The sequence below is a fragment of the Oratosquilla oratoria genome, chromosome 4 (genome assembly GCF_046742065.1).
Source record: "Oratosquilla oratoria isolate Oo_2021 chromosome 4, ASM4674206v1, whole genome shotgun sequence".
Classification (NCBI taxonomy): domain Eukaryota; kingdom Metazoa; phylum Arthropoda; class Malacostraca; order Stomatopoda; family Squillidae; genus Oratosquilla; species Oratosquilla oratoria.
The window spans coordinates 38,727,601-38,740,987 of NC_134780.1; the positions used below are offsets into that span (position 1 = coordinate 38,727,601).

Below are 13,387 nucleotides of genomic sequence, written 5' to 3' on the forward strand. Positions count from 1 at the left end.
ATTTATCGGTTATATTATTTTCCACAAAAGATGGCACATGATATTAAAATAGAATTTTTAATTGCACTAAATTACTAATTTTATTTATATTTTATATAAGACGTAGTAGAATGCTTAAATAGTTTTAAAGCCAAACGATTGGAATCGGACATTTAGCAGCTGAGTTTGACATCTACTGTGAAAGCGGTTTCTACTAAGCTAGGTGACTATGGTGCTCTTTTTATAAGGCTAGTAATACTACGGAAGTACTACGAACTGTCTAGATATAGGTAGCTTGAGTCTACTGAAGATGAGTTCGTGCTTTTATGGTTTTCTTTCTTGGGAGGAAGCGGTATATACTATCTTCTCGAACATGTTGATGTACACTCGTGTATTTTGCTGTGCAATGGCATGCAACTCGACCGTTTTGCACATTGTTACTCAAGTACAATAGTTCTTACGAGCAAAGTGGTGTACCAACAGTTCTGAGATCCTTCATATTTATCGGCTGTGCTTCTTCCGACTGAATTAAATTTGTTGGGATAACTAAGCAGGCCTACCCAGTCCATAGTTGCTATAATTTATCTTTTAACAGTTCTTGAAATAAACCTAGTTCTATTAATCATCTCTGCTGTCTATTTTTCTCATAGTAAGGTTCTTTTGATTTGTTTCCTTTGTAACAGTGTGGAGGCAAGGGTGTCTGGGTTTTGAATACAGGCGACTGGGAAGTGAGTCTTTACGCTAGGATGACGTTAATGTCATAGGACTACCACTTGTAGGTACCCGTCATTGGTCCCATTTATATGATGGAGTACAGGGGCAGACAGGCCATTAGAGCAATGCCTGGTGGGCCGATTCTTTCATGCCCAAGTGGGCCAGTACAAGGGCCAAGTCCGCTTGGGAAAAAAGCTTTATCTATTTTTCAAAAGTTTAATTGTTATAGATGTTATCTAAAATAGTCAATTATGTCCCTACATAGGGCTCAGAATACCCCTAAAATTGCTTAACTTACTTTGCTCGCCATTCACCCCCTCTCACGGGGCTGCTGTGAATGAAAAATGCCTGGGCCACTTGAACATCCCAGTCTGCCGCTGATGGAGTACACATGTACAAACCAATTGAGTAATAATTTTTTCCCCCAAGGAAAATTAAGTCTATGTCCTTTGTAATTACTGAGGTGAAAAATAAAAGTAGTGTTACAGTAAACCCTCAATATAATGGATCTCGATAGACTGGATTTCGGATATAACGGAAAAAATATCTGACCAGATAAACCCTTGCTACAATGGATCTTTATCCATTATAGCAAGAGATCCTAAGTTATAATGGATCTTTGGATATAATGACAGACCCCTGTCTCCATATTGTCTGTTATATCACGGGTTTACTGTAATTTCTAATACTGTACTGGACAAACTTTGGGATACTTACTTAGTTTACTTAGTGAAGTTCTGAGGTCGATCCTCACAGCCGTAGTGGACTACCGCTGCTGCCAGTTCTGTTGTCCTTCCTCGCGAGGGTCAGTTGGTCTGGTAGTGTGTTTTGAGAGAACCTACTGATGGCAGTGTAGCCTGGCACTGGAGGCTCGTCTGGCACCTTCCGCAGGAACCTGTCCAGTGCGTGTTTGAAGCTGTCCACCGAGCATTTAGTTTTCTCTCACCTCTTTTGGGAGGGCGTTGAAGATTTTTGGACCCTCATGGCCTAGGCTGGTTGCCAGTAGGGTCTTAATCCTTTCCGGGGCTCTTGATGGGAGAGTTTGTCTCTCACATTTGCGCCCATGCCTTATACTGTGGTATGGCTTGATTGTAGAGGGCGTGGGATCCGGAACAAGTCCCTCAAGGATTTTCCATGTGTAAATGGCCCTGTATCTTTCTCTCCTCCTCTGTTGAGAGTATAGGCCTAGTGCTCCCAGGCGATCCCAATAGTTGAGATCTTGCATCCCTTTGATGCGCCTGGTGTAGTTCCGTTGGACAGCTTCAAGCATCTGGATGTCTCCGCGTTTGTGTGGTGACCAGAGTTGGCTACAATAGTCCAGTATCGGTTGGATAAGCGACTTCCAGAGGGTAAGCATCACTTGAACCTCTCTTGAGGAGAAGGTCCTTAGGACCCAGCTGGCCATCCCTCTTGCTCTATTTACTGACTGCATGATGTGGTGTTGGAAAGTGGCATCATCACTTAAGTGAATGCCCAGGCTTTTCACATGGGCTTTTGGTGTGATTTTCATACCTCTCTCCGTGTGCAGCTCAGTGTCGTCTTTAATGCCTTGATTTGTGCCATATCTCAAGACCTCGAACTTCTCTTCGTTGAATCGCATGTTGCTGTTGTTGGCCCATGCATAAACTGAGTTGAGATCGTCTTGTAGATGTTGCACATCCCCACTTTCTCGCACAGCATGGCTGATGTGGGTATCATCGGCAAAAGACAGGAGGGTTGAGTCCACCCTACTATTTATGTCATTCATATGGACAAGGAATAGGAGGGGGCCAAGCACAGATCCTTGTGGTACTCCGCTTATTACCTTGGATTCGGTTGACTTCACACAATCAACTGCGACTGTTTGTGTACGGTCTGTCAGAAAGTTGTAGAGCCAGATATAATGGATTTGTCCGACATTTCCATTGGATATAATGACGGACCTCTGTCCCCATATCGTCCATAATATCAAGGGCTTACTATACTTTGTGCAGGTGTATCTCATGATACTTTATTTGAGAGTCCATGTTAGTATGCACATAAGTTCTACAAAGAGAACAGTGCGATCAAGATGTTGTTGATGCTTGTTTGAACTGGTCTATATTAATTAAACCTAGCATCAGATCAAGCATGTTAGTTTGAATCTTGTCTATTGATGGTCAACTTAGGGACTCCAGTATTGTGAGGTAATGTGCCTTCCTTATACAAATACAGCTCAGGGAAATTTTATTTACCTATTTTTTTTTTTTTTTAACACTGATGTTTACTCTTCCTTATTTACTGTGTATCTCATTATATTTAGAGAATATTATATTTCTGAAGGAATACATGAGAAATATCTCCATTATAGGGCATAATGGAGCAGCTTCGCAGTGAATGGGATGCAGCCACGAGTTTTGCCGAGGGTAGCGTAAGTGAACGGTGGTGGGGTACAGTGAGCAGCCAGTACACCGGAGAAGGACGTGTCTTCCACAACTATTCATATCTTCAGCAGCTGTTCGTCCTTTATCACCAATATGAAGATAAACTGTCAAACTCGCAAGCTGTAGCCTTGGCCATATTCTTTCACAAGTATGTAAGAATATTATGAAGTATAATTTCCAGTATATTATAGTTACATAAATACCCCTTTCTTTTTCAGTGATGACAGGTCCAATGGTTTTAATCTATATTCATATGTTTTATGTGTAAGGCTGGGAACCAATTTGTTTGATTCTCTTTACATTCTCTCAATTTTGTTTATATCATTTACTTTATTTGGAGACCATACCACCACAGTATATTCCAATGTAGGACATAGGTATTCTATGTTATTTTTTATTTCCTTTTTTTTCCATGATCTCCTCATCCATTATTGTTATCTATATACATATTGGGACTAATTTATTGTGGCAAAATTATGAGTATTTGAATATTAGAGATATAGTTCTATAAATTGTGTTCATTACAGGTTAGACTACAACCCTCGTTCTGGAGAAGATGGTGTCAAAAACCTTGAGCGCTTCAGAAACTTCATGCAAGAAGCTGGAGATGGACATCAGGTTGGTTTTCTTTAACCTCCCTCCTCCTTCACACACACTGTTATCTCTTCTCCCCTAGGCATAAGAGGGTTTCAGAGTAATAGGGTGGTTTGTGTGAGAGAAGAAAGATGGATGTATTAGCATTGAATGAAACTAAGTTGAAGGGAAGAGGCAAGTTTGAGTATAGGAATGTGGTGCAGAATATCAGAAGTGATAAACATGCAAGGGAGGGAAGGAGTGGTTCTGCTGGTAATGATGAGATAGGAATGTGCATGGTGAGATAGAGGGAAGTGTCTTCCATGATGAGGGCAAAGATGACATTGAGATGGGAGATGTTTTTTTTTAAGGGCATACAGTCCACATAGTGAGAAAAATATAATTTTTTTATCAGTTTAAATGAGTATATAGAGAGTTTTGGGAGGAACATAAATGTACCATTGGGGGATCTATATGCTAAAGTAGGAAATGAGCCAGTAGACTCAGTAGTAGGGAGGTTTGGGGTGTCAGGTAGAAATTATAATGGGAAGATGATGTTGGAGATGTGTTTAGAAAGGGGATTAATGATAGCTCATGTTGTTATGTAATGAGATTGAAGGCTCTTGTATAGAACTGTGTGCCTGTCATTTTCAGGTACTGTTCTGTGAGGAAGGTTTTGATTTGTGTGTGTGTGTGTAGATAGATTAGGTATTTATTCTAATGTCATTTTCTTTTTGTTCTTGAAGGAGTCGCCTTTGGCCAAAAGCGTGGAGACTTTGCTGGAGGCTTCCTCCACCAACTTAACAGAAGCACATATGACAGAGGGAGGCAGTGGCTCAGATGATATTCACTACTTTATTGACTTTACTATGTCAATTCTGGGAGCATCTCAGCAAGAGTATGACCAGTACACCACCAAAATACAAGCTGAATATACACATCTAGCAACAGCAGCTTATAACCAACTAAGGGCAAAGGTAATATGCATTTTGATTTATGAATAAGAGAATGATTTCAGTCTATCTACCCATGGGCCTTGTGGTGTCTTTAATTTTTTGGCAGAAACCAACAATAACAAAATTGACAGAGAACTTTTAGTATGGAATAGATGATCATCATGAAACATAAAATTCTATCCATTCATTAATATATAAAGAAGTAGCCAGCCAAGGCATGCACCCATCCATCACCAATTTATTTGTTTTATCTTAGCTCTGTGTTAGTTATTGTAATTATACAAACTTGAATGTTTCTATGTATATAGATTTAGTTTCTTATGGTTACACATGTTTATATTTTTCAGATTCTTAAGAGTCTTCTCTTAATTCCAAATGTGTTTGCTACGCGGGAGTTCCAAAATGAATACGAGTCCACGGCACGGGACAACATACAAAAGGAAATCAATAGATTGAATGGTTGAGTCTAAACATTTAAGGGTTCATTCAAAAAGAACTTGACATAATTACTCGATGTGCTGACATAATTGGAATACATTGTGTTTAAAAGGTTAGTCATTTCATATATATTTTGACACCATTGTCATAATTATTTATTTGCCATAATCATTGAAAGATTGGATAAATGATGTAGCTTTTTGGTGCATATTATTATTCAGTTGTTTTCTTCTTAGCTTCTGTCATGATTCTCTCTCTACTGTAAACCTGTTTTTTTTTTCTCTCTCTCTCTCTCCCTCCCTCCCTCCCTCCATCTTGCCCTTTTCCTTTGCTTCCTTCTATTCTTTCACTTGCACAAGATCTTCTCACTTTACTCATCGTCCCAATATGGAACAGTGAACCCTGAAAATTCCCTTCTGTTCATCTCCTTCTTTCTCCTTATCTGTTGTGTCTGTACCCTTCATTGCAGTTTTGATTATTGTTAGTGATTTGTACATTGTGTTAAGGTATTACAGTCTCTCAGGATTATTTTAAGATGTTTCCATGGAGGAATATTAAGTGCTTTTTTTTCTAATTCATATAATTACTTTTTTATTATGTTCTGTAGCATTCTAAATATATGAAGGTGGTTTCCAGTACTTGTATCATGACAGTATTATATGGACAAGTATTATTTGTATTATCAGCAGTATTAAATGTATGATTCTTAAGCATTCCATTATGTGGTGAATTGGACTTCCATGTAAGACACAGGTGAATGGATACCATGTATGCAGTGAACAAATGGAGACCATTAGAAAGGAAGCACTTGTATTTGGTTGACAGACTCATGATTGATGTAGTACACATCACAGCCTTCACTCATGCCTAGGTAACTTATAGGAAGGACATATATGAAATACTCAATGCAACTGTTCCCAAAGAACTTTTCTAGTCATTTTTAACTCGTTATTTATAAAGAACTTGTCTAACAATTTATCACTTGTTAAGAAGACTGCAAATGTCAAGATTTTCCTATGAGTAAAGTAACTGTTGTTCGTGTTTTTTTTCTTTATTAATAAATTATCTGCTCTTGATTTTGATAACAAAGTACTGTAGGAGAATGTTTATGATGTGTGTCCAACACGACCCAATTTACAGTTTCTTTAGATAATTAAAATTTTTATGTGAATTAAATAAACGAATTACAGTTACAAGAAGTGTTCACGAGGAGCTAGAGTTGGGAAACTATGAAAGGATTTATGAAAATATTACTTGTTCACCATCCAGCCATTTTAGTATTATACGGTTGCTTTTCAAAAGTAGCAGAGTATGTTTAACGGAGTAAGACATCCATGGTCCATATTCATGGTCTGATGGCATGATAGGGAGGTACAAAAAGCCACAGAAGATTTGAAGCTGAGAAAAGATGGAATCATAACAATTGTTAAAACATTTTAATTGTTTTGTGTTGCCTCTCTGAGAGGAGGAGTTCTCTGATGTTGGACCAAGTTCATATATAAAGAATAAAAAAAAAAAATAAAGATCAGGGGCATATTTTAGAGTTGGGCAGGGATGCTAAACAAGTAATTTTTGTTGCCAAAGGTGGAGTCAAATCTGGACTTTGGGGTTCAGGAGTATTTCCCAACATTGAGTTCCTATCCAAGAACCAACCTTGGGTTGCAGTGGTTAGCTGAGTGAAGTGGGTGAACATGTATCCTCCATTCGGATATGGTCTCATGAATATGGGTTTGATGCCAAGTGTAATTTATAATATTCCTTTAATTTATGGATTGGACGATTGCCCACCTGGGCAGACATTTCACTCAGCTGACCATTGCAAATCATTAAGAAGATTACTGGACAAGAATAATAACATTTGGAAATAAACCTACAGTAGGAGTATGGAGTTTATAAGAGAGAATTTTAAAATCTGTAATATCAAGTAGAGGTTCTTAGAAGAATTCCAGAATATTTGTCTTAGATAACATACATGCATACTGAAGGCCCTTTCCCCCATATAAGATGGCTAAATCATAGCATCTACCACATTAAAACCATAATCATAAGTAATACCACCAGAAAACCCAGCATCCAATGGATTACTCTCGATACTGTCCACTGTTACTGAGTTTATGGAAAGAATTATAAGAAAATGAAATATTACTAATCTACCCACCTCCCTTAACATATGGATTCATGGAGGGCCACTCCACCAGCATACTGCTTGCAAACATAACACAATAGATGCTGGAAGGATTTAACAAGAAAATGCCACCAGAAAGAAAGCCTTTGACAAGATTCTTAGACACACACTATAAAGAAAAAGACATCCACAACAATAACAAGATATGGCTGACAAACTTCATAGTTGGCAGACATTGCAGAATAACCCAAAATGCCCAACTTCTGGGACTACTTGACTACAATGAAATCTTCCAAGAATACTCTCAATTGCATTATCTTGCCTCTTCATGAGTGATCCAGAACATACATACATACATACATACATATACCAAGGCCTTTTCCCCCTTACAAGGGGGATAGCCAAAAAGAAAAAGGCATAAAATCATTCCCACCCATTCCATCCCTGAATACACACCACACCCCTCCACCCTCCCTCTTATCTTAGCACCTCCTGAAATGACGGGTCATCCCTGCACCTTGTCCACTGCCCTGGGTCAGAAGCAGTGTCGCAAGACACAGCACATCCACAGCAAGGCCGCTTCATTAAATCGGTGACCCCCCCTCTCCGTCCTCCCATTGCATAAAATGAGAGGACGGAGAAATCCCTTTGGGCTGCGTCAAATTTTGCTCACACACACTACCTCCCCCCCTCCCCCCACCCATTCCACCTCATGCAATCACAACATCATCCATATACAACCATTCTCCATTCACCCCTGTCTTCTGTCCTCTCCCGTCCTTCCTCAACAGACATTCCCCTCTTCCCCAAAGCCCCCTTCACCCCATCCATCCACCTCATCCTAGGACATCCCCTCATGTTCACTCCCTCCACATCTGCCTTCCACACCTCTTTTACTCGTCTTTCTTCACTCATTCTTTCCATGTGTCCAAACCATCCTAATATTCTTTCATCAACCCATATCTCCCAGCTCCTTTTCCACCCCTGTTCTCCTCCTCACCTCCTCATTTCTCACTCTATCTAGCCTAGTAACCCCCATCATATTTCTCAGACACCTCATCTCAAACACATTCAAACTCCTTCTCTCTTCTTCCCTTATGTTCCATGTTTCTGCCCCATACAGTGCTGTTGGCACAATCACTCCTTCATACAGTCTCCTCTTAGCATCCATTCCCAAATGTCTATTCCTCATTACACTCTTTAATCCACCAAGGCATTTACTCGCTTCTTTCAATCTACATTCTACCTACACTTTCGCTCCACCTTTCCCTGCCACATTTGCACCCAAGTATCTAAAACTATCCACTTCCTCCAGTCGCTCTCCCTTATTGCTCACTTCCAGTCTACTGCCACTTTCACCCCTTGTACATCTCATCACCTTACTTTTACCCACAACAACAAAACACCTATCCAGATGACCTCACAATAAAAACACAGCATAGCAACTACAAAATAACAGGTAAAAACACCCTAGCTTATGAAGATAAACAATAACAATGGCTCAGATATAAGAGAATGGAAGCTTCACTGCAGAAATCATCAGTAACATTACTCACTCCAGACAACCATGAATCAAAGAAACACTCAGTAGTAAAATTGAATGGCCAGACCCTTCCATTTGAAAAGAATCCAGAAGTTCCAGGCCTCACTTTTGATTCGTGTCCTTGAATCCACACATCAAAGACTTGACAGCAAAAATTAACAAGAAAATAAACATGTTAATGTCAGTAGTATGTTTTGGCCTTGGACAGCAGAAGGAAACTTGAATTACCATCTAAAATCAGTTCTTTAGAAATAAACTCGGCTATGCCTATACAACATGGTTCTCAGCAATCAGAAAAGCAAGCATGGACACCCTACAAACTACACAAAACAAAGCATTGAGAATAAAGGGATACACCATAACCAAACCAATAGCACACTACACACAAACCAAAATCCTCCACATAGGATCATCTGTTTCGGGGCTGCAGCTTTTCACTCGTTGGAACTCAATTCAGTAATCATAGAGCAAGGAAGAGAGAGCAAATAGTAGAAGTAGATGGAGAGTAATTGTAAATGGATGAAGAAATAACATGGCCTCTGTAAATTTTTCTAGCAGCTGAAGTGGGAAGGTCACCATATAATAAAGCAGATGGGGCAAGTCACCTCTGGTGGTCAGGGCCTGCTGTGGAAGTGCTGTATCTCACTGCAATGCCTTTGACCCAAGCCATGTAGTAGGGTGACAGGGATGATCCTTTATCCACAAGATGCTAAGGTGTATGCTTTGACTCGGCTAACCCTCTTACAAGGGAAAAAGACCTTTTGGTATGTATATATGTATGTATTGCTATTGTCTTCGGTTGCTTTAACTTGTGCACCATCCTAACTATGTCAGATTAACAAAAAAAGACAACAAATGGGACAATGTTATCCAGGGTGATCATTGTAAGGGAACTTGAACAGGCTGTGCATGGAAAGCTGCTGATATAGTGAACAAGGCCTTTGCCTTTGCCTTTGACAATGAGTATTGAAGATGTATGCATGAGGTTATAAACAGAGAAAATAATACTTCTTTGTATGGAAAAGGTATGTACAATTGTTATATTTAGCCCCGTGTTCTGGCAGATAGTTCCTAGAGAACCCTACATGCTCTAAGTTGATTATATACAAGTCTACTGTACTGTGCTTTTAATTCACCTGCACAAGTATCATCAGGGTTTAGTATTTAGAGATAACTGATGATACAGGAAGTCAGATAGGTTTTTCTCTTGGTTTTAGCTAACACGTGTATTTGATAGACCTGGTATTTTAGTGTTGATAGGAACAAGCACAATTGAAATTATCTTAACCTATACTACACACAGTTCATCAAACAATTAAAATTTTCCATATATCAATTGATCTACTTTACTTTTCAGTTAAGATATTTCTGTGGTAATTCAAGTGCTTAATGTGTGTATTCATTTAAAGCTTATTAGGAATGTATCAAGACTGAAAATTTGTGAATGCAAATCATTTATTTGGTTTCAAATGTTTGTAATGTTTGCATGTTTCTAAATCTTTGATGTCTGGTGATTTTAGAAAATTATGTAGTTATGTATTCTGGAACACCCTTCTCTCTCTTCCTCTCTTTTTACATGTATTCCATGGCTTTGTGTCTGTATATGATGTTTGTATTGACCAGTAGTATGATGTGCTTCAGGCTGCAGCTGAATGAAGCTGAGGATTTTGTATATGTAAAAGGAATGGAAACACTTGCTCTATATGAATAGGTTTTATGAAAATGAAGAATGATAAATGTAAAAGGAACAGGGAAACTGTTTTTCTCACTGTTCTACATGTTTTATGGAAATGAGAAATGATAAATGTAAATATGATAATTTTGATATGTTGAAGCATTTTTTCTGAAGTTTGGAGAAGGTTTATTGTAATTGGAATTTAAGAACATGTAAAAAGCATTTGTAATAGGACTGTCTAAACTGAGTTAGGGATCACAATGTGGTAATTCAGCCTTGCTAATGGTGTACATTTTTTTCCCAAAGTTTTTATAGATCTGGAAGTTGTGTAAAATTTACATTCTGATTAGACATGACCTTGTAGATTTTTTTTATTTTTATGTAGATTTGTTGGAAAAGGTAGCAGATTGATATCAACCACACTACAGTGAAAATAAAAATGAGAAAATCTGTTTACATTATCTTTTCCCCCATCAATGTGAAATATAGGATTAATGGCAACCTTGGATGACAGCTATGAGTATGGCAAGGTTGTGAAAGGGTAGAAGGAGTACTTTAACAAATGAATAATGAGCAGATTTATTGAGGAAAATCAAAATTTTAACAGAAACTGCAAGCAGAATGAACATTCAAACTGGGAGCATCCCAGTAGATTGTCACCATGTTGTACTTGTTTTGTGCTGTAGACTGCAACACAACTGAAATGGATGGGAGTGGGTACTCGCCTTTTGAGTTGGCTGCCTCCCTTGTACAAGGGGAAAAATATTTGGTAGTCAGATAAATAGGCCTCCACTAATAAAAAAAATAATGAATTCATATACAAAGGCGGCAAAATTATGCATCAAATTAGATTTTCAGGTATTTCAGGCTCCCAAGTTATACTGCAGTCATAAAGAGTGAACAGTGATGTTACAGCTACAGAAATATACATTATATTAAATTTTCTGGCACCACTGGTCATCTCAAAAGAGATACTTACATTCTTGACAAATGAGCATCATATAAAGCCACATTTATAAGAAAAGAAGAGTCTTGATCTCAGGAAAACTTTATTTCTTATTAGCTACAAAGAGGCTGATCCTACAGTTTATAGACCAGATTTTGGAAGAACAACATGACAATAGGTATAGTGGAGGACAATGATACGTATGGTAGAGGGTACACTGGTGGTAAATAAATCATGCTTGCAGTCAGTGAAAATAATATCAAACATTATTTGAGCTACTTATCTGCGTACGTGGATTAGACCCTTGCAAGAAATCTTTCCATCTTCCTCCTCTTGCTTAGTGATAATGTGACTCCAGTGTTATTTGGTGCTACGATAAATTCAACTAATGAACCATACTCATTATACAAAAAATATATCATCACACCTCAAGTAACCTAAGTATTGATACCTGGTCTTGTGTTTTTTATTAGCATGCAACAAACAGCTAAACTTCCGATCTACTCTAACAGGGCAATGGGCGATACATTGAAACTACATAATGTATGCTTACATGGTCACGACATATATCTCAATGATGTTTTTCAAAATAAAAGTTGTATATTTTTGTAGGGTGAATACGCGATTAGGGCACATATTGTTGTAAGTTTTGAGTATACTGCTGACACTTTCTTTTTAAGATGACTCGTAGACAGGCATTTGTAATTGAATTTTCAAATACAGCAAACTGACAATCGACAGAATAGAATACCCGTCGACAGCGATTTTAGTGTGGTCTTTAACTATTTTTTTTTTTATCCCTTCAACCACTCGTATGTTCTGTGCCATTTGTATGATTTTTTTTTTATAAGAATAAGAAGTATACCCGTTGGTATTTTTTTCATCTGATCAGGTATCCTTTTGCTCTTTCTAACCCTTCAACCACACGTATATTTGCAAATCGTATGGAATGGATATCAAAAATAAGTTTCACAATTAAAAAGAATAAACCATGAAATGGGATTGGTATATTAAAAAGTATTGCCGTCGCTTTGGAAACAAACGCGCATTCGACGATATTTCTGTCGTTATGATTTCTTCCGATGCTTTCGGTTAAGTTAGGGTAGGTATTGTCATGTACTGTTATTTATTTACAGAATAACCTTTTAACTGCCTCTTCAGCAAATGTTGATACATGGGGATCACAAAATCATAATCAAAATAATGGTCAAAGGAAGTCATTACATCAAATAGTACCTAAAATGACATTTAAACAGCTTACATTGTTCTAAAAGATAATACATCACACAGCAATCAGACACTATTGTATCTTGTGACCTTACAGTTGGTCACCGTAACGTCACTTGGATGATAGCAGTGCATTAAAAAGTCTTCAGTGTTAATATACACACAACTCAATGTCATTATATGTAATTTCCATTTGATGGGGCCATGTAAAACTGAACAAAGGTTGCTTCACACCACACAACATTGCAAGTCAAGAAATCGCAGTGGAGAAAAAGGTGTAATATAATTCCAAGGACTGCCAAGACGTCACATCGAACCGTGCTATAGAACAGGGACGGGCAACCTTTTTGAGTATGCGTGCCAAAATATGTCAAATATTTTGTACAAAATTTTCTCGCGGGTCTAGGTCCCCAATATACATACATATATATATATATATATATATATTTAATTAATAAGCTTTGGGTTTCGCGTGCCGGTAAAAGTTGTTAATGTGACAAGGATTGCCCATCCCTGTCCTGGGCCATGGAGGGGCATAGTGTCCTAACAGCAAACATTATCTGCATGTTACGAAATGCATTATCACCTTACGTAACCAAGTCATGTAATGCAATGGGAAATTATCACATTAAATTGTGGTAATAACATCGTGACATATTGAATCATGATGAGTTATGACAACTAGTGATGGGGATGGTTTCTGTAAACCTCGTGTACACAGAGTTTGTATCCAGGATTTGTTGTTCAAAAATCATAATACTGTAATTGTATTCACTGGTGCACAGACCATATGCAAGAATCCTGGAAAC

General features: G+C 38.1%; 2 protein-coding genes across 4 annotated transcripts in view; one reads left to right on the forward strand and one right to left on the reverse strand.

Moving 5' to 3' along the window:
* Positions 1–4: 4 nt before the first annotated feature.
* Positions 5–9,443, forward strand: LOC143024783 (uncharacterized). Of its 2 annotated transcripts, none has more exons than XM_076183957.1 (5): positions 5–202; positions 3,023–3,243; positions 3,623–3,713; positions 4,415–4,645; positions 4,972–9,443. In XM_076183957.1, the coding sequence occupies exons 2-5, from the start codon at positions 3,029–3,031 to the stop codon at positions 5,086–5,088; spliced, it is 654 nt and encodes a 217-aa protein (XP_076040072.1). In that variant the 5' UTR covers positions 5–202; positions 3,023–3,028; the 3' UTR covers positions 5,089–9,443. The 2 variants fall into 2 exon arrangements, with proteins under 2 accessions (XP_076040072.1, XP_076040073.1); XM_076183958.1 differs by lacking the exon at positions 5–202 and adding an exon at positions 247–269.
* Positions 9,444–11,406: 1,963 nt separating this feature from the next.
* Positions 11,407–13,387, reverse strand: part of LOC143024785 (uncharacterized) — a 170,947-nt gene continuing 168,966 nt past the window's right edge. Inside the window, exon 4 of one of the 2 annotated variants that reach the window (XM_076183960.1) lies at positions 11,407–13,387. This exon is cut by the window's right edge and continues 527 nt beyond it. The gene's annotated coding sequence lies outside the window, so the exon portion shown is untranslated. The other variant, XM_076183959.1, reaches the window with a different exon arrangement.

Coding starts and splice junctions, on each gene's coding strand:
- LOC143024783 (XM_076183957.1), top strand. CDS start 3,029: ATGGAGCAGCTTCGCAGTGAATGGGATGCAGCCACGAGTTTTGCCGAG. Junction 3,714..4,414: donor AAGCTGGAGATGGACATCAG/GTTGGTTTTCTT, acceptor TTGTTCTTGAAG/GAGTCGCCTTTGGCCAAAAG. Junction 4,646..4,971: donor ATAACCAACTAAGGGCAAAG/GTAATATGCATT, acceptor TATATTTTTCAG/ATTCTTAAGAGTCTTCTCTT.